Source organism: Mya arenaria, chromosome 14 (assembly GCF_026914265.1).
Source record: "Mya arenaria isolate MELC-2E11 chromosome 14, ASM2691426v1".
In the NCBI taxonomy this organism is placed as follows: Eukaryota; Metazoa; Mollusca; class Bivalvia; order Myida; family Myidae; genus Mya; species Mya arenaria.
Genome location: NC_069135.1, coordinates 22,346,100 through 22,373,786, shown reverse-complemented (window position 1 = coordinate 22,373,786; position 27,687 = coordinate 22,346,100). Strand labels below are relative to the sequence as shown.

Genomic DNA, 27,687 nt, shown 5'->3' with positions numbered 1-27,687 from the left:
TTTCTTTGATATACAATAATCTTAAATATGTCAATATATTTTATACTAAAGGTATTACGGTAGTCAATTGTATAAAACTGGTTGATTCTTTTGATTGGTCAATACTTAATCAATTATTATTATCAACCAATCAAATCATTTGTACCTGCAAACAACCCGAAAGATAACCTGTGGGTAACTTCTCCAAGTTCTATACAATTGGCTACTGATATATCAATGGAAATTAATTTATTGAGCATGTTTATAAAATCAAAATAAGGATTCGATCCTGATATTACGTCGAAATACTTTCTCCGGTCACACAAACATATTTTGACGTCATACGTTAATTTGGAATATAAAGGCACACAGAATAAAATTATACATTTATTTACAAAACAATGAGGTATTTCGCATATCACATAATCATAACAACATTTTTGTAATATGAACACATCTACAAAAGGATAATTCTACTCTCAGTTAAATAAGAGAATATTGGATTCTTTATTTATTTTGATCATGATGAATCTGTACTGCGGTTCTCATGTCTTCTTTTAAGCGAAGATGTTCCATGCAGATTTTGCCAGTTTGTATTACACATATCAACAATTAAGAAGTCCAAAATTATATAAGCTCGAATTCAGTATACTTAATCATTTTGATGATATAGGATTAAGGTGTTAAAAACACTTATCAGTTCATTTGTTGTTTTTGTCACACATGGGATGACCTTAAACGGAAATACTACTACTCAGGATGACCTTATGAATGAAAATACTGTTTAGTATGGATCGACTGCACCTACTGAATCGCAACCTTATATACACTTTAATGTAAGATTGCTAAAGCATTACCATAATTAGTATCAATTTGATACCTTTGTACACAATAAGTAATGCTGAATCACCGATAAACACTATACTCAAGTTTTAAAATAAAGCGATGTAATTCATGTATTACAACGTCGATAGACACCATCGGAGTTATCCTTCGTGCCAACATATTCAAAACTTCTCTCCAATGTATAATCTGCTCCAATCACTAATTTCTCCCATATTTGTTACGTAGCTGTGGGTCGTCTGAACCAAGACATGTATGAACATCGATCGTGCGCGTGCAGTTCTTACAAATGACGTCACAACACCAATGAAATTTACACTCGCACTTGTCGACCCGACTTTCCACGTGCGTTTTATAGCCCCGCCCACAACACATTATGTCACACCCATCCGTGTCTAGGGAGCTGCTGTTACATACTCGTCCCTCTGTACCGAGTGAACCTAAAACATTTTAAAATAATTTATAGATATAACAAATACACAATGGTAACTATAGCGACAAGCTCTGAGTTAGTACAGTAGCCAACCGTTAAACCAATAGCCTGTCTAAAGAAATAAAGATGAAGCACAAACAAATACATAAAGCTACGTTAACACACAACCAACATTTACAGCCAATGAAATTGCAGATAGGCAATCATTAAGTACGAGGCTAAATCATTAAGAATTTAAACTTTCGCGGTTGTTTGAAGGTCCGCCCATTGCCTCTTATCCAATACACACACACTGAGTCAGATTATTTGACAATGAGGATGTATTCTTAATCAGTTAGATGACCTGAATTAAAATTTTAATGATTAAGATGGGCTTGTTTGCTACGTACACCTTAGTACGGTCAAGCCCGTTTTACCCGTTTGGTAGCAGACATTAAAGAAAATGTGTAGAAATGATATTGCAATATCATTTTAAAAACCTCATATGGAATATTATCAAACTCCGGAGCTTTTTGCTGCCGTGCCTTTTCAACGGCTTTACTGACTTCAAATATACGGACATTAGTACATTGTTTGTGTTTTGTTAAGACGAGTTCTGGGCGTGCATAGTAACATAACTAATGTTCAAAAGATATAAAGCCTAAATCTGATTACAACTGCCACCTTTGATAATTACCTTCTTGCTTCGAGACAATACAAGACCAGAATAATAAGAATCCAGGTCAAAGTGCATTTATGCATTTAGAGGTACATGTCTAATACAAATTAATATATAAAATACATGTCAACTGTAGTTCGTTACAATAGAAGCACCTCGACCATTTTTTATCGAAAAAAAACCTCGGATGAATTTGAACGGTTCACAGAGTCAGAATTTCTTACATTGAACTACGCTGCAAATAGATCGCGTAGTAATTTTATTTAAGCAGTTAACCCTCAGGGCTGTACTCTAAGACATTTTAATGATTACTGCAATACAAACTTCATTTGAAATCAATTTATACAGATTTCACTTTGAAATACTACAATTAAATTAAAATAATTATTATCAATTTTGCGAACTATTTCTACTAATGCAACGGCATACATCAGAGGTGGTTTTCGATGGAAAATGGCCGAGGTGTTCCGATTGAAGTTTACTACTGTTACTTCGGACCTACCTAGCTCAACGTTTCTGTTACAGTAATCAGGCGAAGGGTCAAAGTATACGAGGTCATATTGTGTTGGCTCTTTGTGGTGTTTGTTCGCCACTACAAGGTCCGTTCGGCCCGAGTTTTGACTCATCATCACCTGTATAGCACCGTTGTATTTGCTCTGTAACGAACAAAAATACATAATTTCTTGTACGTATGACCATTTTATCTTAAAATTACAAAAAGTCGTCCTCTGCCACATACCGTTGTTTTGCGCTAAAAGATGTCAAAAGTATATAACGACTAGTACATAGGATAGCATCTTTGGAAATTTATTAAATCTGACCTGTAAATGCCAATTCTGCGTTTTATTAATGATTTTACTTTATTTTGTTTAACTGAGGTGGGAGAAATAGCATCTACAATAGCCGCGCGTATAGGATAGGGTCATCCAAACCCTCGCGCAGGGTGTTTTGCAGAAACTCACTAAACCGCGTTTACCTCTGGGCCATGGAACATACTTGCAATCTTCATCTAGTTGGCACGCTTTGAATCTTCGAAAACATTTTTTTTTTTAAATCAAAACATTGCCATAAAACTAACTTTATGAATCTAAATAGTCTATCTATATTTTATACCATCAAACGATTTCAGTAATTTAAAAAGTTGCAAATGTATTTAATCTTTTGTTTTTAACGTTGACAAAGCCCGCTTGCTTGTCCGTGCGCCTCCTTGTATGCCTCCAAGAGGTTAATAAGTATAATATGCCTGTTTATTTCTCGGGGCTGGCAGGATTTGAATTTTGAACCAGACGCTTAACACAAAATCAATTTGATATGCACTTATGATAAAACAAGAAACTTACTTTCAAAAAAGTGCCAACTTTCCGGAAGTCCCTCAGCGCTCGCCAACAAGTGCGCATTGCACATGACCCACTTATACCATGGCACTTGCACTCTAGCTTCCGCATCTTTTTTACCACCTAAGGGAATAGGAGCAAACTATTAAAATATACCTGGCACAAATCCGCACGCAACAAATTTCGCATTATACGGTAGTCTGTATTCCACTACATTTCATTAAAACCGTATTCCACTCTTTCCTGCTGATGTCACGTCATAATGATAAACATAATAAGGTAATAAATTTTCTTTTAAGTGATTTAGACCTGTAATGTATAAAAATGAAAGTGTCATCAGTATTGCGTTTTGATCCGGGGCTAGCGCCTCGTGAAATCCGAATCTGCCAAAATACGGGAGTCGAATACACTCCTCCCGGATCAACTTAATCTCATTGATTCGTAAAATTACTTTTTCTACTCCTTATATTGTCTAGTTTTCTTCTTTATATAATGAAAACAATATATAGATAGTTTTGAGTGTTTGACATACGTTCCATGATCATATGTTCGACACAATTGGTGATGTGGACATTGATTAACAGAAATATATCTGGACAAATCCTCAATGATGGCCTCAAATAGTTGCATCAGTGATGGGTAATCCATGAGACTGACCTAATGTTTTACGCGGATAGTTCATACTTGGGTAATACTTGTAATGTTAACATTTTTGTTGACCGGAAAAGCACCAGGATGCAGTTTTCGATTTATAATTAGAAGAAAATCATACTTCAAATACAACTATGGCGACTTACTACAAGTTTATACTGTTCAACGCAAGGTTTGCTTTTAATTTAAAAAATAAATCATAATATTATTAAATATGTTTTAATCAGTTAGTTTATACTAATGTATATAGTCTGATTGTGACGACAGCTTATAGAATCATGCTCGAGGCCGTGTTATGGGTAGAAACCAGTACTGGTGTCCATTTCGAGAGATCACAAGAAGGTACTCCTGTTTGCCAACAAGCCCCACAGCCTCTTGGGTGAGAGGCGGACACCTATACCATATACCCTCACTATGTTGTTGTACTGAAATATCGCTACCGAACCGGATTTACCTGTCTGCCGGCATTGTTGTTATGGAGATTCATCAACGCTCTGGCGTCCATGTGTTGTCTTTCTTTGGCATCTATAAACGTCTTTGCAAACCTTCGCCCATAATTCACGTCATCGCTACACCCGCCCCACTGAAAGGCGTTTCCACGCTTATCTCGACCACGCCCCTTTTTGTTTGGGTCACACGCGCACGTGCTAAGGTGTCCCAGACTGCACGCGCGGGTAATCGAGTAGACCACGCCCGCGGAGGAAATCGCGTACACAAATGCAGCTTCTCTGGTGCCAACTGAAAATAATACGAAATAAGTGTTTTGTTTCAATTTAAGATCGCAATATATTGTATCGAGTGAGCCAAAATGCTATAGAATTATGTATTTACTTTTGGTGTTCACGAGGGGAAATATATTGCGATCTTACACTGATTTTTTTCATTAAACGAATACTCAGGATAAAATGACAGTATTATTTGTTGTGTCCCGACTTGTATGCGCACGAAACGTCATTTCGAAAAGACTGGAATTGTGTCCTTTAATGCGCTGTGTGAAGGACCGCGGGCTTTTATCTCACATCTCAAATGAATATGTTCACTGTTGTTTTTACTGACAACCTTCTATAAACCACTGGATAGCAAATCATCAAAGCGTGTATTTTATGAGCCAAACACTAACTTGTTCGAAATTTACATACGGGTTATTTGGGTTATCCGGTAAGTGCCGTGGTAAGCCCTAACATTGCTTTACAATATATAGATTAAAACCTTGAATGCTTTACGCAGAAGATTACTTTAACACCATTCTCCAATGATGAAAATACCATTTATAAAGCCTAATGAAAAATAAGAAAACCTACCTACCCTATATATTTTTGAAAAGGATGTAACCCTAACCAAACCGTTTTTTAGGCCTAAGCATCACTATGATTCCGAACTGAATTTACTACTATTTGTTAACAAATTTAGCATTTCAAAGTTTTGAAGTATTGACTGATCCAGGTGTTTGGTCCACCTAAAACAACAAGTGCATTTTGAATCACGTGCAACGTTTATGGATCGTAAATCGACTACCAGCCTCATTCAGTGATTAAACATATTATTTTACGTATCATGTGGAACTATCAACTCAAATCACGACCACAGCAGTGAGGGGCAGACACCTATATATCTCGACCACTCTAATCCTTTTTCTTGAATTCTATTCTACGAATCATGCCCAAATTAGGACAAACCTTTAAGAAGGACCTTCCCGAACACGGACGAGTCTTTGTGCAGCGTAGAACAGTTCCATCGATGCTTCCGGAACTGATGTTGGCACTCGTATACACCCTCGAGTGCACCCTTACCCAGAATCACCATAGCGTCCTGAAGAAGGAGAAAAGGGGATTTACAATGCAGTTAAGTGGTATCTTAATAGGGTACTTGACTTACTGAAGCATGTCACGCAGAAATGGGGTTCGTTTGGACACTTGCCTTGTGCCTCTAAAAAGGGTTACTGTTTGCAGAGTTGACAGATTTCAATTTAAGTGTAATATCAAATGATGCAAGAGGATCCTTTAACTAGTTTTTAAGTATCAAGGACCTCAACAACGCGTCTCTGTATAGGCGCCGCCCAGTAAACAATAAACGCTTAAATCATATTTCCCGCTTACATCATATTTCCCGCTAACGTCATATTTCCCGCTTACATCATATTTCCCGCTAACGTCATATTTCCCGCTAACGTCATATTTCCCGCTAAAATCATATGTCTCGATATACGTCATATGTATACACTTCAAGAGAAGCAAGCGTATACATTTTCAGATCAACCGCTCCAGCCCTATGGAAGAAGCTAGTTCCACAAAGCCCTTTAATATTGCTATTAACCGAAAAATAAATTAAAGGGCAGATAACTCTTGAATAAATTATTTAGTCGTGGCCTCCAAAAATATTGAAAACATAATGCTCCACAAACGTTTGGCAACAGACTACTCGCCCGACCGAACAACCAAAGGTGACTTTAGTATGTTCCTTCTTAAACTTTGTTTACGGTGGTAAAACTATATTTCCTAAAATGGCATAGCTACCTGGTGGAGCCTACACATTCTACGCTGTCTGCCAACCAGGCCTGGGACGTTGTCACAAATCACCCCAGCGCCCACCGCGTGTAGCGGTAGCTGGCTAATAAACCTGCAAGAATATAAGGATGTTGTGATTAATGTATATGGTATATATAATATGGTAACGTGCACACATGATGCAGTCTATATATTATTCTAGATTCTGCGGATCATCGACATTGACACAGATCACAAAAGTGCTCACCGAGAGGACCGTTAACTGGCTTATAACCTAAAAATTGCAAATGAGCTGCAGCTACTTATGCGAATTCTGCTGAAATTATCTTTCGAAAATTTGCAAAGCTCTTTATATTTACTGTACGTGTCTAAAGAATGTACAGTTGAACCCCGTTAGCTCGAACTCGCCTGCTCGATTTCCTCGTTGGCTCGAACTGGATGTAAAGGGCCGATTTCTGTTTACTGAAGATAACCCGTCCCGCTTGGCTCGAACTTTCCGAGGCTTGATGTGTTTTCGCCGGTCCTTGGGAGTTCGAGCCAACGGAGTTCGACTGTATTTAGTATGCTTGCTAAAAGTGCATAACAAATTGTTTGTGTGTTTTGGCCCAATTAATATGTTACTCTATTAAAGCTAACGAGTGTGTGTAAGGAATGAATTGCGGGGTTTATGTCATTATCGGGGTATGAACGCTATTGGGCTGGTCAAAGTGTGTGGAGTCCGAAGGACTCCAAGCGTAATTTGACCAGCCCAATTGCGTTCATATCCCCTATAATGATATCAACCCCGCAATTCATTCCTTATATTTACACTTATAATTCATTTATTTTATTCAAGAATTGTTAAAAAATACCTCATATTATTTAAATTTTACGGGATCTGCTGACATTATACAAATAATAACAAGATTAATAGTTTTCATATTTATTGTTTTGCGATGAACTGAGATCCAAACATATCCGAAAATGTTGCGTTCATCGGTTGATAAACGCAATTGCTGAAATGTTGTTCATTTAGGGAATGGGAGCTGAGGTGTAAATATATAACTATGAACCAAACAGCTGTTCGATTGAAAACCGTATCATGGGCACTCTCAATGATTTAAATTAGCCCTCATTGATAAATGTTGGACAAGATGCACTATTTATGCACTGACCGCATCAATGCGATAACATCAACAATTTGTTTAACGATGTGTGGATATATTTGTGCTCTATGTCTGTCTTGTGGCGTTGTGTATCTGTTGTATTGTTGATCCGTGTGCATTTATATAAGTTCATGGTTATCTCTTAGCTGCTGAGATCGTCCCGGAAGTTTCAATTACATTATTGATTTCTTTAAGCTGGCAAAATGAATCTGGTTTAGATGAACTTAACACTTACTCATACAAACTCAAATGTAACTCAAAAGTGATAAACATGCTTAACAATAACAATATCATCTCAATTTGATGCATTTTCAGGATTTGAGGGGCGTAATTGGTCCCAAGTGTCCGAAAATTAGCCTCCCCCCAATGCCCTTAAAAACATTCTAAAATGCTGCGTTATGGTGCAACCTTTGCTTATTATTTCTACCATATTTACATGGTTTAGCATGCAAGACACATTAATCGATGGACTTACATGTTCAAATATAGCAATGGGAATTACAGGGACAAGCCAAGAATCCAAAAACATTATAGAATATACACATGGTTAAGGCCTAACAGGCAGACTAAACATGCATAAATATCTGAATCAATAAATGAGGGTGTAGCCGTCTGTGGGTCATCTGACTATTTAAATCAGTTATCTGTAACCTCAAACAATTTGAAGCTGTAAATATTGGACTCTTTGGTAAGATTACAATGTGTACACACCGGTCTCAAAAATAGACCTGTGTCTTACGACGCATTACTCATTCGGAACTCCTCGGCCATTTTTTCAAAAACAACCTCGGATGTATGCCGGTACATCTGTTGAAGTAGTCCGTATTTTTTTGAATAAAAGCATCAATTAAATGTAGTGTTTAAGAGTTGTATTCATTGCTCTAAGTTTAAATTGATTACCAGTGAAGTGTATTATTGCAAACATAATTACGATTCCCAAGAGTTAAGTCATAAATTTTAACTACTAAATAAGATTACTACGCGATCTATTTGCAGCGGACTTAAACGTGCCACTTTTTAAGTATGTAAACCGTCCATATACATCCGAGGTTGTTTTTGAAAAAAATGGCCGAGGAGCTCCGAATGCGCATTACTCACCCCCATTTGGGGTAAAAAAGACTCCGACATAAAGTAGTCCGCGTAGGGATGGCGATTTTTTAATAAAACACATTATATCTTTTTCAAATGACTAAAAATGGTTTACTTATTTTTCAGTGGTCTTAAAATTCAAGATACAATTAAAAGTTCGACCGTGTTACTATTATTTTATTCAGATATTTAAAACTATGTACTTTCACTTTCGGTTTTAACATAATAATAATAATATCTTTATTTTAAGAAGGTGACATATTAAGATCATGTACAAAACTACAGAATCTTATTTTCGATATGGCCCTGTGAAACAGAATGAAAATATGGCAAATAATCATAAGACAAACATGAAGACGATGCTAACAACGATGACGATGATGATGATGATTATAAGTATGCTGTTGATGCTGAAGATAATGATGCATATGATGACATGATGATGATGTTGAATCAATATTAGACAGATACTCTCAGTTAAATATAATTATGAATAAAACATCACCATTTGTATAATCACAAGTTTCCTATGAGGTACTCATAACTAACTAAATTAACTAACAATGGACGAAATAATAACACGCGTGTCTAAGGAAATTGGGTTTGTAAAACCACTGAAAGACTGTCAGAGGGAATGTTTGATGCATGTTTTAAGTAAACATGATGTGATGGCTATTTTGCCAACCGGATATGGGAAAAGTTTGATTTTTCAAGTGGCCCCATTTGTGTTAAAAGCAAAGTATGACCTTGTTTCTTCTGTTTGCTTAATATTGACACCGTTGAACAGCATCATGATCAAATAAATTCAATGAGCAAACAAGGAACTAATGCGTGCTGGTTGGACTATAATTGTCAAAGTGGTCAGACCGCAGCCGATGACGACAATTCTGATGATGAAGACACTGTTCAACAGGGACAAAGTATTGTTAATGTGCCTCTAGATGACATTATTAAAGGGAAATACATATTGATATACGCACATCCAGAAGCACTACTTAGCAATGATAATGGAACCCATCTATTGAGTGCAATGGAAAGAGAGGGAATTATTTCCTGCATAGCTATTGATGAAGCACACATGATACTTGAATGGTAATTTCTGTAGATAAAATGTTTCATTTGTCAGTGTATGCTTAGCAGGTCCCCTTATGGACAATTACTTAATAAATTACATAACTTTTTAATCATATCCTGAATTTTACCCCTGGGTCTAAACCAGAAGTGTATGTATATAAAAGGCTCATTCTGTATTTGTATAAGGCCCCCCCCAAAAAATAATTGTTTGTTTAGGGTAACCATGTTACCTTCCCAAAATTTCTAGGTAGGGTAGGTAGGGATTCTTTTTTTTCTTTTTTTTTTTCAAAATCAAAAGTTCAGAGTGTTTTCTTGCACATAGCAGTCTTTCCTACATTACTGTCATTGCCTGACTTTGTTTTATCATATAAACAATGATTCTGATTAAAATCTGCATTTATCCGCCCTTCGTAACTCTCTATTCGCTTATTATCAATATCTGCAGTAGATCACACAAACGGCGTTTAAATTGAATTGTTTTTCACTTTACAATTTTATAATTTTGACACTTCCGTGTTTAAGCCGCCATCTTGAAAAAGTAGTGCGTTCCCATCATGCTTAGAGTGCTTTCACACAGGTCAGTAAGACCGGTGTGTACACAACGGGTAGGATTATGTAATAGTTTTGAAATATGATTTGAGGCAGACATCTTCGATTTCATGTGTTAAAAAGTTGTACACATTATATGATAGGTATGTATTTGTTCTCTACAGTATTGCTGAAGATGGCATTTGGTCTGATGAATTGTATTTTAAAGGCAGTTTACCATTTGGCTGCATTTAGTAGTTTGTCATGTATTTTCGTGGTTCTAAAAAATGCAATTTCACAATACCAAGGTTGTTTTAGATCCAATTTTACTCTTACATGTTGCATTGATTTGCAATTCATTTGATTTGCAGTTTAATCACATCACTGAAATCAAGATGGATAAAGCGGTGAGACCGGACATGAGTCCAAGAACATTTAGTCCCCTAGACCCTAAGTGTTGCTAGGAATAACTGGTTGTTGTTTGAATTGTTTTACATTGTTTTATCGTATAAGTACCATGCGACCATTAAGCACATAAACTTTGAATTAAGTATTGATTGTATACTAGACTGTTAAAGACATTTATTAAGCGATGTTATGTTGTATAATTCATAACCATGTGCTTAGTATTGTCTATTTTCAGTTTCTTGTTACCTGTTGCCACTAATTTAAAGTGACACTCTTATTCAAAATCAATACATGCACATGTATAACACATATAAATTTTGAATGATAAACCTTTAGTTTCTTAACTAAATAATGCATTTATGGAATATATTAATAACTGATAACAACATTTTAACCATGTTTTTAAATATCTGAAAACGCAAAAATATTAATTGATTGGTGAATGCTAAAAGATATATTGTCATCTACTATAGTCTCATAAGGTAGAAATACCGTGTTTTATGCACATTTCTTTCAAAATTAAACTCGGTATCCTTCATAAGAACCATTGCTTTCGATATGTATTAATCCTTTTTGGAATATTTAAACAATAATATTAATTGTGGTAAATCTTATGTGGGAGTAAGAGTGCATCTTTAACATGGAGTATAAATAGACAATGAATAAACGTTATAATAGAAGCATCAGCCCCTCACACTGGACATATATGGAACGAACACACTCTCTACTTGTGGCTCATTTCTTGCAACAATAGTAGGGAACGTCCAGGTATTACATGTACAATGGGGTACCGATTTAGAACGCACAGCGAAACACTAGTTCACTGGGTGTTTCAAGTAGTGTTTAAGTACTCAACCTCTAAGTTTTCAAATCTAACTTAGAGTCATGCTTAAAAATTGAAAACATTATATTATGTGTATAATCAACTGAGGTTATATCAAGGCTCGGGGGATATTCAAATGTAACTACAAATTGTTTGGAACTACGAAAGATTAAATATAACGAATTGCTCATCGAATAACTTACATTTTAGGAATATGTCAATACCAGAAATCTGCACTCAGATTTTGACCATTGAGTTGAAACTAGTGGATATGTGCGAGAGTTATTCCAATTTTGACATTTAAACGTGAATAAAAATCATAAAACTGACTACCCCAGATGTGAAAGCAATAAACTATACGAAAGGAACTGCATAACCTTACAAGTTTTTTTTGTAGGCGGCTAGGCAATGGCACATTAAATAGATGAGTGTAAATTGAATAAAGAAATGGTGCACTTTAGCCATTGCAACACAACACCCGATTCGATTAAGCAATTAACCAATCATAGGGCTGTGCTCGGAAAACCATACAATTTGACGTCATAACTGGCTTTTGTTCCTTGAGTATTTTTTGAGAAGCGGCGAACAATTTTCTCAATCATGTACTATATTTGTCCCGAGTTCGTCCATTTCAGGCAACTACAAATATCAGGTTTCAAAATAGTGGTTTTAGCACCAATAATTTCAAAATTGGTAAGAGTGATGAATTGTATAAGACAGCAAATGTTGTAGTATAAGTAATAGTAGTAGTAGAAGAAGCAGTACCAGTAGCAGTGTAGTGGTATTGGTGGTGGTGGTCGTCGTCGTTGTGGTCGTAGAAAAAGTAGTAGTAGTAGTAGTAGCAGCAGTAGCAGTGATAGTAATAGTTATGGTAGAAGTTGTAGTAGAATTAGTTGTAGCAGCGGCAGCGGCAGCAGTAGTAGAAGAAGAAGTACTAGTAGTAGTTGAAGTAGTAGTAGTAGTAGTAGTAGTAGTAGTAGTAGTAGTAGTAGTAGTAGTAGTGGTAGTGGTGGTGGTGGTGGTGGTGGTGGTGGTGGTAGTAGTAGGTAGTAGGTAGTAGTAGTAGTAGTAGTAGTAGTAGTAGGTAGTAAGTAGTAAGTAGTAGTAGTAGTAGTAGTAGTAGTAGTAGTAGTAGTAGTAGTAACAGTGGTAGTAGTAGTAGTAGTAGTAGTAGTAGTGGTAGTAACAGTGGTAGTAGTAGTAACAGTGGTAGTAATAGTTATGTTAGTAGTTGTTGTAGAATTAGTTGTAGCAGCAGCAGCAACAGCAGCAGGAGTAGCAGTTCTAGAAGAAGAAGTAGTAGTAGCAGAAGTAGTAGTAGCAGTAGCAGTTGAAGTAGAATTAGTTGTTGTTGTTGTTTTAATGGAGTGGTAGTGGCAGTGGCAGTAGCAGTAGCACTAGCAGTATCAGAAGTAGAAATAGTAGCAGCAGCAGCAGCAGTAGCAAAAGTTAGCAGTAGCAGTAGCAGTAGTAGTAGTAGTAGTAGTAGTAGTAGTAGTAGTAGTAGTAGTAGTAGTAGTAGTAGTAGTAGTAGTAGTAGTGGTAGTGGTAGTGGCAGTGGCATTAATAGTTATAAATTGACAAATGTTTTATGAATTATTTCGTATTCTTTATATAACACTTAAAAAAACTTAATTTATTTCTAATTTGGTTTTTCGTGACATTGATCGACTTCGATTATTTTTGGAAACTGCAAAGTCGCCTTAATCATAATATCTAACTTCTTGCTTCTTATTTTCATGAAAACATAATTATTCTTGTAAGCCATTAGGATCGATTTCAAGATATCAGACCGATATCGCGATAAACAAAAAGCTGCAGTCAACACAAAAACAAGCCTGTCAGTTTCATACTAATTTCGCCATATTTGTAATCAATTTTCTACGGCCTTCCTTTGTTCCGAGATATCAAATATACTTTTTCCATTTCCGGTCTTAATTGAGTTTCTTATAATGTAATTTAATGCCCCCGTCCACAAAATGCATCATATGTAATTACCGCGGAACGAAGAAACAAATAATGGTTCTACCCTTTTTCCTCTGATGGTTTAACATTTTCTTTACCAGTAATAAACTCTTATTAAACTTAAAGTGCACTTAAACATTGATTCTGAAATATTACAGCTGGCAAATATAGCTTTTTATATTACGTTTAAAGTTCTTGTTGTCAAACAGCTATATCATTAGATGGTTATTAGGTGAATTGAATAAGATTAAAACCATCTTCTCAATGTACACCGTATGGAAGCCATCGTTCGTTTCACTTATGTTGATATGAAGTAAAGGAGGGATGATGATACGTCTTATATTTACTGGTCAAAAAACAGAATAGCTTCGATCTAGAGCACGATTAAACAAGTGTAAAGTATAAAATCAACAACAGATTTTCATCTTGCCAAAAAAACTGAAATAAAACGCCTTGCGAATGTTTCATAAGGTTAACCATTAAAATTTGTATGTGTGTAATGCGAAAAAAACTGGTAGGTCATCATTGAAGTTCCATAATAACTGTAAGAGAGTTATCATTAAAGTGAGACTCTTATTCAAAATCAGTACATACACATGAACAACAAACATAACTTTTGAGTGATAAACCTTTAACTACTTACTAAATAATACATTTATGGAAAATATTTATTACTTCAACTTCAAGATTGTAACCGTGTATTTAATAGCTGAAAACGCAAAATTATTTAATGATTGGTGAATGCTAAAAGATTAACTGTGATCTACTATCGTCTGATAAGGTAGAAATGCCGTGTTTTCTGCACCTTTCTTTCAAAATTGAACTCGGCTTACTTTATAAGAACCATTGTTTTCGAAATTTATTCATCCTTTTTGGTATTTTAAAACAATTGTATTAATTGTGACAAATCTTGTTTGGGAATAAGAATGCATCTTTAAGTTGTTCATTAATACAAAAAATGTACGTGGTTTTGCCGGACAGCGCTTTAAGTCTAACTTATCACTTCAAAATCTGTATGTTAATGTGTTTTTAATATTAAAAAATACAATAACTTGACTTAAACAAATTTTGATGAAAGAAATATCTTAATAAAATAAAAACTCACCACCACGTAGCCGTAACTTGATGTAATAGAAGGAAAAATGTTGCTAAGGAAACAAAGGCATTTGTCAAACGATTATTTCCCATTCTGTGGTATCCATTTGGTTGTCTAGGTGTGGTTTATTTGTCGGGGTTTTGTACGCAATGTACATTTTGTCACAATTCTATTTTCCATATTCAAACAAATAAATTTAAAAATGCATAACATTAAACCATTCTTCATTACATGTTTGGGTTTTCATTAGATTTTTTACACCATCGTATACCCTTTTAACAAGTTAAGTCTACTACTATCCGGTCAAACTGTTCCAATAAGTGTGCCTTCTCTTCCTATTTCTTACATGCACTGTCCCCTTCTTCTTTCGCCTGTTATTTCTTCATAAATGATCACACTGTACGTACTAAAAGCTTGCCTCAAAGTTTCTGGTCCTACCCCTAATTACTGTTGTGGAGGCTGACGACGAAGCTCATCGAAAGCTTTATTTAATAGCTTTACAACAACGTACTCGCTGTTGAAACAGTCCTCTTATGGTTATTTTTTCTATTATAGTCCATTTACAAAACTGTCCTTTCTCTTTGATAGTCCATTCACAAAACGGTATTTCAGCCCATTCATAGAAATGTGAAGGCAATTAACAGATTTTACACTTTCGGCATAAAGAAGTAAAACAATAAACTCGCAATTATAAATCAATAGTATTATTTTTGGAACAGACAAATGATTATTTTCGTATATTTTTAATTGTAGTTATTGCATGTTGTTTCGAATGCTATTTGGTTTAGCACATCACTTCACATACGCAATATTAAAGACATAATTCCGCTCTCATCCATACAAACTGTGTGTGTGGCGGTATCAAAATATTGTGAGCTCGAGAAAATGATCTTCTTACGTCTGTCTCGTTGCTGTAGCGTTAATAATTATTCCAGAAAGTTAAATGTTGATCCCCAAATGTAATGTCTCTTGCTCCTCCTCTTTGATAAAAACAACAACAACAGTTTTGCGGGTGTTATGAAATTCAACAATTCCAATACAGCCTATGTCTCTGACGCTGGTCCATCGTTTTTTTGCCTTTGCCTCTGTTAATCACCATAAATCAGCTAGACGTTCCGTTCTGCTGTATTAGAAGTTGACAACTTAGCCCAAGTGATAGAAACAGTACAGGGGTGATAGATGCAAGTGCCAGACAGTGGGCTATAAAACAATCACCCGGTAGAGACTATCATGAACAAGCATTATCTATGTGTGGTTTACATCGCTTGTCGAAAATTTCAATAATCCAATCACACAACACGATTTTGTTCTAAGATTCTGAGGCGAGTGGTAGATTGCTCGTGTCAGATCCAAGCGATGATAAAGTCATAGAGGCTTTTAATTTTCACAGGCACGTCATTTAATAATATCAAACAATTCCCGTTAATATTTCCATCAAACTTGGCGAAAATGAAATAATCGAACGGAATCCAAAAATATCCGCTCAAGTGCCTCTAACTTTAGCTATAATTATATTAAATTTCGCATACCATGGCATCGCATTGGATATCAATATCGATATAGCAAAGCGCTATATAGTTGTTTACGCTTTACATGGCACAGAAATGTTTTAAAGAAACAAATTAATGTTTCATAAACATTTACACAGCTTAATAATAAGATGGTTGTTGTTATACCCGCGGGTTACCCACAGCCTTTTCAAGTCATACAAAGTGTTTCAAATAAGGCAGAACATTTTATTGTAAAATGACCAAATTTGATTATCACTTTTTACTTAATAGATAGTCGTAAGAAAGTGTTGGCATTTAGCACATGTATCGTCATGTATTCAAATTGTTTAAATAATTGATACATATTGGTGAGGGTTATTGTGAGATCGAACAATATTTTATACTGATAATGCTTATCACTCTTTCTAGTCATATGTTCACAAGACAATAGTCGTTGATTTTTACAATTGGAAGGAATGCGCATATAGTTTGCATCGGTTACATTATTGTTAACTAAATATGCAACTGTTATATATTAAAAAAACTCACATCAAAGTCAGCCGTGCTATTATAATTAGTGTGTACTTCATCAACTAGCATGAAGTCAATAGATGTACCACCAGGTTCATGACGACATTTTTATTACATACGAGACTAGAAAATACACGTTAAGAACTGTGGCGATAACAGTTTTTAAACCTAATCTAATTTTCTAATAAAAACCGCCAGCCCAAACCAAACAACAAAGGTGCAGATTTTATTGTACAATAAGTGCAAATTTTCGCCTAATTTACACCGGTTTCTGAAAATTCTCCGTGCATCGTTCTGCTTTATAGAAACTTGAATTCTACAGGTTTATTAAACCATCATCATCATCATCATCATCATCGTCGTCGTCAACAACATCATCAAAGTCATCATCATCATCATCATCATCATCATCATCATCATCATCTTCGTCGTCATTGTCGTCATCATCATCATCATCATCATCAGTATCATCATTGTCATTACCATCAAGTTCATTAACATCACAGACACGATATAACAGCAAAGATAAAACAAACAATATTTTTTTTAAACCTAAATCGCAAATTCACTACAAACGTTCAAGACGAAAACTGAGACTCAATTAAATAATGATGATCTTATTATATTTCAAAAAGGTTTCACAAATTATTTCAAATGAAAAATAATTAAAAAAAGGCAAACAAACCCTTCAAACGTAACGTATTAAAAATGGTAGAGGTATTTATGAGTGACGCCGGTCAAATAGTTTATGTTGTCGGATGGGTGCATCTTAAATCTTTTATTTCCGTGTCATTGAAAAATAACCATAGCGTAACGTATACAACGCATTGTGTAACTTATATGTAATTTCCGTTACGCCTTTTAGGATGTGGGTCGTTCGACCTTAGTCCACTTCGTAGGCGTTTTCTACTTTAGATTAGTTTCCATTCCATCAATTTAAACAGCCGTTACTTGTATTGAATTGCCACAGATAAGAATGAAATCGCTCCTCTGTATATTTGTCAGTAGACTACGTGCCCGGTTCATGTTTAATCAGTGTCCATGAATGGTTTGATCAGCTGAGGTTTCATGTTGATGCTAGTCAAACTCTTACTCAATGCATTTATCAATGATTACTCATACATGTCGCTTGCTTATCTCTTAAATATTATAATTGGACTCATGGAGCGTTTTTCAAGCGACCACCCCCATTCTTCAGTAAAATAATTTTTAAAAAGCCAATCCGAATGGTTTTGACACAGTTGAATGCCAAACACTCTTTCTGGTGCACCAATGTTGCTTTAATCCTCGAAACAAATGTTATTATATTTCTCTGCCAATTTCAAGAAGACTGGAACAAACATATACATGTAACTTCAAATATTTGTTGAGGTTTTTAAGAAACAATTAAGTCCTTATTTTTAAGGGGTTTGCAGTTGGCATTATATACTTAGTTTTGTTTTTGATCGTTCGATTTATTTCATTGCTGTGTCCCATAAGTTTGGTTATAAAAGCGTGGTCATTCTTACAAAGTTATACCAACAAATTAAATAAACACACGTTGAAGACGTCAGTTAGGGCAATATCTCATGACAAATGGGCGTGTAGAAGAATCACAAATCTCATCGCAGACTCCCAAATGGTTTCAGTGATATATTCTTGGCAGCATTTGATTCATAAAACATTTTACCAATCAAAGTAGACGTGCAGAATGGTAAAGAATACAAAAGTGATTGAATTAGTGTTCACCATTGAACCTTGAAAAACAAAATAATCGAATACGTGTGACTAGGCATGACGTGATATGAAAGGCATATGCATTTTGTTATTTCATAGACAATAGTATTTTAATTAACATTTTTGTTTTAATTAAACAAAAAATGGACATAAGTTTAGCGTAAATGAAAATAATAGCATTTCAATGAAATTTAACAATACAGTCGAACATTAAAGAAGTCGGTCTTTTACACCATGTTCGAGCGAATGAGGAATTCGAGCCATGCAATTTCGAGCCAACGGGGTTCGACTGTATTTGAAACGGCTCTCTTCGGTCTGTATTAACTTATGGACATTCTTAGTTCTTTATTTAACCCGAAATGTATGGAATATTTGCATAGCATCCATCATTATTTCAAATGATAAGTCTGTGTCTATATTTTTGTATTTGGGAATTTTGTGTTTGTCATGAAGTTTTTGTTTACTGTTAAACATTGTATTTCATACACTTTGCGATTATTTTGGGGGGTTTTCTTTGCATTATCCAACTCTTATGCTACTTTAAGATGTACAGAATATATAGAGTATTTTAGTAATCCTTGGTATATATTGGTGCTGTGTGAAAGAAAAGTGGGATTATTTTTGCTCTGACTAAGACGTATTTCACGATCCCAGCGGTTTTAAATCAAATGCATTAGTCTTAATTATAAACACTAATCTCTGCTCGAAAATAGCTTATTATATGCAACTCAATTATCTTATAATACAGTTGTGCTTAATTAAATTAACACTTTAATGTTAATCAGTTTGTTACATTTCGTTCCTTTCATTTTGCAGCTGCTTCATTCAGATCATTAAAAGATTACACATTAAGTTGTCATGTCATACATTTGTATTCATCATGTTCAAGACAGAACCATGTGGTGAAATCATTGTCTTATTAAGGGACGCCCCCGGAGTCGCCATGATGGAGAATGCAAAATCTTGTTATGAGAAAATCGTTTTATGCCACTAGGCTTGCAGACTTTAAGAACCGTTACTCGGAATTTACCATCGGCAGATCTCGGCAGATCGACATAACAATTTTAATATTTGACATATTAATGCATACACGGGCGTATCAAGCCCAGCGCTTTTAGAACTGCGGTGGTCAACGACCAAATTAACATTAACATTTACATCTAAATTACCTAGTTATATGCCCGATATTTAAAGGGACGTATTTTAGTATCATAAAAGATAGGATGGCTTTAAACTTCGATGAATTATTCCGCTCTCTAACTTGGCACTTTTCTTAGCCAAACTTGGTTATAATTGTGATTGGCATTATATTTCAATCGAGTCCATTTCGTTATCAATTTTCAAATTTTTCAACTAAGAAGTTTCCATGCAGATTCCAACATGATTTACCAGGTATTATCACAAAACTTGATTGGAAACTCTTGAAGCTGGCCTAGGCGTGGCTTTCATGTCTCAGTTATAATGCCTTTCGATGCTTTGTTTTTGGCCATGCTATACAGAGTCATTTGTTATTGTTCTTTTTATAAATATAACCTTTCAATTTCCAGATACTTTCACAGATATACACAGTCTAAGCATAATCAAAGGATCTAGTGCGGCGATAATACACGAAAACCAGAACAGTGATACATGCGTTAAAATAATGGCAATAAATTTGAGAAGAAAGCTTTAACGCTTCTACTATGTCACGTTTACGGCCCTTGTATGATACAATAAAATATACAGGGGAAAAACTTTAAACTCTACTTAGATGCAACAGGTAAGGGCCCAAACGACACTGAACGAGAGAAAATAAACGTACAAACCCCACATCACCACGTCATACCCCACATCAACACGTACAAACCCCTCATCAACACGTACAAACCCCTCATCAACACGTACAAATCCCACATCAACACGTACAAACCCCACATTAACACGTACCAACCCCACATCACCACGTCATACCCCACATCAACACGTACAAACCCCACATCAACATGTACAAACCCCACATCAACACGTACCAACCCCACATCACCACGTCATACACCACATCAACACGTACAAATCCCACATCAACACGTACAAACCCCACATCACCACGTCATACCCCACATCAACACGTATAAACCCCAAATCAACACGTACAAACCCCACATCAACACGTACCAACCCCACATCAACACGTACAAACCCCACATCACCACGTCATACCCCACATAAGCACGTACAAACCGCACATCAACACGTACAAACCCCACATCAACACGTCATACCCCACATCAACACGTACAAACCCCACACCAACACGTACAAACCCCACATCACCACGTCATACACCACATCAACACGTACAAACCCACATAAGCACGTACAAGCCCCACATCAACACGTCATACCCCACATCAACACGTACAAACCCCACATCAACACGTACAAACCCCACATCAACACGTACAAACCCCTCATCAACACGTACAAACCCCTCACCAACACGTACAAACCCCACATTAACACGTACAAACCCCACATCAACTCGTACAAACCCCACATCAACACGTACAAACCCCACATCAACACGTACAAACTCTCATCAACACGTACAAACCCCACATCAACACGTACAAACTCTCATCAACACGTACAAACCCCACATCAACACGTACAAACCCTCATCAACACTTACAAACCCCACGTCAACACGTACAAACCCCTCAACAACACGTACACACCCCACGTCAACACGTAAAAACCCCACATCAACACGTACAAACCCCTCATCAACACGTACAAACCCCTCATCAACACGTACAAACCCCTCAACAACACGTACAAACCCCTCATCAACACGTACAAACCATCATCAACACGTACAAACCCCTCATCAACACGTACAAACTCTCATCAACACGTACAAACCCCTTATCAACACGTACAAACCCCACAACACATACCAACCCCTCACCAACACGTACAAACCCCACATCAACACGTACAAAGCCCACATCAACACGTACAAACCCCTCATCAACACGTACAAACCCCTCACCAACACGTACAAACCCTCATCAACACGTACCAACCCCTCATCAACACGTACAACCCCATCATCAACACGTACAAACCCCACATCAACACGTACAAACCCCACATAAGCACGTACAAACCCCACATCAACACGTACAAACCCCACATCAACACGTACAAACCCCACATAAGCACGTACAAACACCACGTCAACACGTACCAACCCCATATAAAAACGTACAAACCCCACATAAGCACGTACAAACCCCACATCAACACATACAAACCCCACATCAACACGTACAAACACCACATAAGCACGTACATGTACAAACACCACGTCAACACGTACCAACCCCATATAAAAACTTACAAACCCCACATAAGCACGTACAATCCCCACATAAGCACATACACACCCCACATAAGCACGTACAACCCCCACATAAGCACATACAAACCCCACACAAGCACGTACAATCCCCACATAAGCACGTACAAACCCCACATTAGCACACATAAACCCCTAATAAGCATGAACTAACACCACAAAACACGCATAAACACTACAAACAGACTGCATACGCATCAAAAAAGCTTTATAAAAGAAAGAAAAACAAAGATGACGGCTTTTATACATCTGGGGCGTATTCATAAGCATCTTGGTCAAATGCTCAAATTTTGTGTTACATTGCTTTTTGTTTAATTTAACGAAAAGGATTGATGTTTTTACACACACAAATGAGAAGGAGCAAGGAAAAGGTCCAAGTAATACATTATTTTCATAAAAATAAAAAGTAGTGGGTATTTAAAATATTTATCGCAAAAATTCGACAATTTTCGCCTAACTAAAAAAGTGAGTAAGAAATTATTTGAATATGGCCCCTGATAGTATGCATTTATATATTTTAACGTTCAACCGAAAATATAAGGCCTCGTTCGGGCTGCATCCTTCAATTTGCTGTAGAACGTTAAAAGCATACACTGTCATAACTGCTAATGTTTTACGGTTCGGGCCTTAGACCCGCCTTTTTTTTATTTATTATTCCTTTTGTTTGTTGAATGTTAAGACGATGTATGTGACTCAGGCATCATTGAAAAATGAAAAATTCACATGATGTATTAATCCGTTTGTACGTTGCTAAGCCCTTAAATAAATATGAAACATTTTGTTTAATTGTTAACGACGTGCAGTGGATATGTCTTAACAAATATTATGAAATTATCAATCAAATGAATGTAGATGTTGTTTTAAGATTACGAAAAATACGCCGTGATAGCAATTGGTCATTCCAGCAATGCAAATATTTATGTAATGCAAGAAAGATTGTATGGATTTTAATTTTAACTATTCTGAACAATTAAAATGCCCATCATATAATCCATCGATTAAGATCAAATGGAATTGCAATCATGTTGATCCCTGTGCTTAATAATAATTTAATCTTTAGGTGTTTTTTTGTTCGTTACTTGGACACACATATGGTGTTTAGCATTTGTATTTGGAGAACGGGACGAATAATAGTTTCACCTGCGGGCGGGAGAATGGGCGGCTGGCGTCCAGTATGTTGTCCGATCAATTACTTTGGAAGCATTTGTTCAATCATCACCAATTTTGGTCTGAAAGTGCATACTATTTCGGACAACTTTGATAACCAGCCATATCGCTGAAGTCACTAGAGAGTTGTCGTCCCTTAAGTATAGAAATTATCTGAAACGGTCGACTCCGATGTATAACTTAAATATTCTTTGTCGAATCATTACCAAAGATGGACACAATGTGTATGTTCGTTATCTCTAGAAAATATTCTATGATAAGCAATATCGGCAAAGTCCATCGCGAGTTATCGACCTTTCATAATAGAAATTATCTCAAATCGGTTTTGTTGGTTCAATTACTTGAGACGCCTCTGTCAAATAATCACAAAGTTTGGCCAAAATATGTATGGGCATCTCGGACAAGTTTGATAACCAGCCATATCACTTCAGTCACTAAAGATTTGTCGCACTTTAATAATAGAAATAACCTAAACCCTGTCTTGTTAGATTTAGAAATGTAAACACTATCAGAGTATAACATCACCTCAACACGGAAAGAAAGTTGCTAAATAATATTTTAAAGCACAGAACGCATGGTTAAATATTCTAGATATTGCTTTTTCTGGCTTTGAATACACAAATATTCTAACAGGATCTACAGGTGTGAACAATTTTGAAATCGACACAAACCAATTAGTAACCGATGACGCTACAATGCACAATGAGGCTTTAAACATATGAAATATAACATTTTATAATTGAACTTGGCAAATTCACAGAAACAGGCCAGAATGTAATTATAAAATATTCGGATAAGTTAGTAACATGGATGCTTTCGTTGATGCTTGAGTTTATTATTTACGGTTAAGACACGTTTTGATATAGAATTGGAAACCTCTAGACTAAATCATAAGAGCTCTTTTTTCCCGAAAGAGATACACATTAAAATGCCAGCATCGCAGTGGAACAACAAAAACGTCTCCCATGCACTAGGTTGCGTTCGTCGTGAACCTTCACGCCTCAAATATATTTATTTATTTTCCTATGCTGCACATACAGGGTGTTTCATAAGAACTGTTCCTATCTCGTTAAGTTTCAGTTCCCACAACATCTAATATACAAAAATGAAACAAAAACATACAGTTTACAAAAAAAGCAAAATAATTTTATTTGGTATACAACAGTTTTAGAAACGTAGACAATGATTATTTGCTGCATATTTTATCGATGAAACTGTAGATATACTTTTTTCGCATAGATGTAAATTGTTTGATATTACATTGAATCCGGGTTACTTCCCTGAAAAATGAACTAAAGATATCATTTGTATTCCCCTCGACATAAAAGGTTCGGAATGTAATATAAAAATACTTTATACTTAGATGCATCGCATAACGTTGCAATATGTTTGAATATACACATATATGTATGTATTTTTGTTTGCTACTGTGCATATATACGTTGCGATAATTTGTTGTAAGCATATGCATATGCATTATTGACGATGTACATTGTACAAAAGAAAAAACAAACATAAACCTGATATATAAAATATAAATCCGTCTGTTTGTCTGTGTGTATAATTATCGTTTTACCTTGAGATATAAACAATTATGATAGGAGGTCGAAAGGTGCTTTAAACACTAACCAGCAATCTAGGGTTTAAAGGTAGTGCTCGAAAATACATTGTAAGATATAACCGGATTAAAAGCCATAATAAGTCAAATATACATGTAAGAATGGATAACTTTTTGTCTTACTTAAAATAGCCAAAATGTTTATTGATTGGTTAATAACTATTCAAAAAATACCTTTAACCAATCAAATCATTGCAATATGCAAACAAGCCTAAGATAACCTGTACAACCTATTCCACACTCGGAACTCCTCGGACATTTTCTATTGAAAGCAACCTCGGATGTAAGCCGTTACATTAGTAGAAGTAGTTCGTTAAATTTTAAATTATATTATTAATTAAATGTACTCTTTGAACGTGTAAATGTATATCTGAGTTGAAATTTATTGCCAGTGAAGTGTATTATTCCAAACATAATTAAAATTCCTAAGAGTTAAGTCATTAAGTTTAGCTGTTAAATTGAAATTACCACGCGAACTACTTGCAGTATAGTTTATCTGTACAGATTTCTTACGTTGTAAACAGTCCATATATACATCCGAGGCTGTTTTCGAAAATGGCCGAGGAGTTCAGAATGCCTATCCAAGTTTAATAAAAGGCCGCCGATACATAAGATAACACGTGCATACTATAAAACATGTGTTTATGGCTTCTACCAAATAATTTTTCAGGATTTGTTTATATAATTAGGAAAAAAGAAGTCTTTAAAGGGGCTAGACACCAGATTGTCTCAAAAGAAAAAAAAATACATTATTTCAACAAAACAAGCTAGAATTGTCAATACGAGCTTAGTATGAGGCTAATAATAAGTCATTTTACTAATAACATGACATTTTGTCGCTGTCTCAGCTGAGTTTACCCGTTTAAGATAGCGCATAATGGTTCCCCAGTTTATTGTGTATATTTAGCATGTGAACGTCACGTGATTCGTTCAGATTCATATACCGATGCAATTTTTAAATTAACTGTAAATTACGTGGTAGACAAACTAAGTTAATTTCGAATTGGAAAAACAGGTAGAAACCGCGAAAATACAACAGTAAGTAAGATTCAATGCGTTGAACACAACGAAATGAATTTTTAAGTAAGATTTTGACAAATTTCAATTTTCCTTACAACTGCATCATCTGGTATCTACACGTTTCTGATTGGTGTTTGCAATTAGCAAGTTTAATATACGAGGGCTGATCGAAATGACATGGACTTTACATAATACATCAACACTACTCATGACAAATGTTTCTTAATTACATAGAATACATTGCTTACTACCTTGAACACTTAAGCATTGTTTAGTTACCAAAAGTCTAAAAAGCCATGACAGGTATCCGGAGCCCAATGTTGGCGTTCACTTAAGTGTTAATGTTGTTGTTAGACGATGTTCATGATGACTGAAACGTACATACAAACATCATGGAAATCCAGCAAGAATCGTTTAAATCTTCTATTCGATTTAGCAACACTAATTGTATCTTGCTCACAGTCCCGCAACTCGTCAGGGAATCGATATTTTAACTGTCGATAAAAATCAGCCGAACCCAGTAATAACTGTTTCAATGTATTTACGACGGATGAACTACTTTGAAAGTCCTTCAAATTAGCTAGTTTTATTTTTCATTTGTTGTTTCAGTCAGTGAAATCACATTAGTATTCTATTTATATTATTGCGCACGTAAAGCGCCACATTAATTGCACTAAAATTCACTTTACTATTATAACATTAATTTTACCTTAAAAGTAGATTATTTTCCATGATATTTCTAGTAAGATTAATTGAGAAATGATATTGGAATACAATTGTACAGTTAAGCCACGTTAGCTAGATCTCGCTTGGCTCAATTTCCTCATTGACTCGAACTGGATGTAAAGAGCCGAATTCTTTCTACAGAAGGTATGCATTCCCGCTTGGCTCGAATTTCCCGAGGCTTGATCTGTTTTCGCCGGTCCCTGAGAGTTCGAGCCAACGGGGTTCGAGTGTATGTTAATTAAATTAATGAGATATTCTGACGTGCTCCGCAAGAGGTCTCATAACCCGTTTCAATTCTAATTGATCAAACTGCGAATATTCTAACGCTGGCTCGTCATTATTGTAGAAAAACACACTAAATATCAAGCATGAAAGTAGGAAATACCTAGAACAATGCATTTTAAAAATATAGGAAAAGTCCAAGCTTGTTATTACCCTTCGATTATTGTATCAAAGACCAATAATTGATCATTTAAAAAGATAAAAAGACAGTTTGTTTCAAAAACACTTTTCAAGTAATACAGGCAGAAATACAGTCATGTTAACATATGACTTTAGACATTCATATACTATACATACCGTGGTTTGCTCAAAAGCGTCACTCCGCTGACGTTAGTCCTTATTGGTAACCAAGCGAATAATGACGTCAGATATAATACGATCACTTTCAACGTAAATGTCTCAAATAACGTTAGATTCATGTCGCATTGTTGATTGACGTTAACGGAACTTTTTAATCGCGTTTATTTTTCACATCGTTTCTGAATCATGTCCTAGCGCTTTTCTTCACAACATTATTATACTTTAATGACAGTATATAACTGTCTTCATCGTCCCCTTTGATGGTAACGATAACCGTATTGTTTCATGCGTTCGCACAAAAATGACGTTCATAGTATGGCTGTTCAGATACCAAGAGTGTGTTAAGCACGTTTATCAACAAAACGCAATTCGCCGCTCTCTGAGGAAACTTTTGAGCCCACCACTACATATATCAGTTGATAAATGGTTCATAAAAGACATTCATTATATAATCAAAATTCTTCCCATGTCATCTATAAAGTATTAAAAGTCTAGTCATCACTATCAATTAAGATTTATTCATATCTGCTTTTCAGTTTTCTGTCGGTTCGAGCTAACCTCTAGGTGCTGATTTCTGGAATCTGATATTTTATTTTAAACTGCACAGAAAAGCACAATTGATGAACGGATAAAATTATTTATATAAAAATGATGGCATTTCACTTGATTCTGTCCGATAATATAGACACCTTTCAACTTCGATTTAGGTAACATACAGCATTTTGTCTCTGATCTCTTGTTTTAAGTACCAAAACATATGTCGCGTAATATATATCGATATCCACAGAGATATAAAAATATTCCAAGTGAGAAACAAAATATACTCTTCTTCGGTATTATTTTAAAAGAAAAAACAACGTACAACTTAACTATAAGTATTTCTAGCTTGGCTTAAATATCTTAT

The 27,687-nt window shown here is 35.5% G+C and overlaps 1 protein-coding gene across 2 annotated transcripts; it reads right to left on the bottom strand.

Annotated features, from left to right (window-relative positions):
* Positions 1-392: 392 nt before the first annotated feature.
* On the bottom strand, positions 393-26,903 carry LOC128216611 (protein Wnt-2b-A-like). Of its 2 annotated transcripts, none has more exons than XM_052923233.1 (7): positions 26,781-26,903; positions 6,412-6,514; positions 5,575-5,707; positions 4,353-4,636; positions 3,254-3,370; positions 2,416-2,569; positions 393-1,262 (listed from the first exon to the last, which is right to left on the bottom strand). In XM_052923233.1, exons 1-7 carry the CDS (start codon positions 26,900-26,902, stop codon positions 1,024-1,026), a joined length of 1,152 nt encoding a protein of 383 aa, XP_052779193.1. In that variant the 5' UTR covers position 26,903; the 3' UTR covers positions 393-1,023. The 2 variants fall into 2 exon arrangements, with proteins under 2 accessions (XP_052779193.1, XP_052779194.1); XM_052923234.1 differs by lacking the exon at positions 26,781-26,903 and adding an exon at positions 14,540-15,799.
* Between the last annotated feature and the right edge of the window lie 784 nt (positions 26,904-27,687).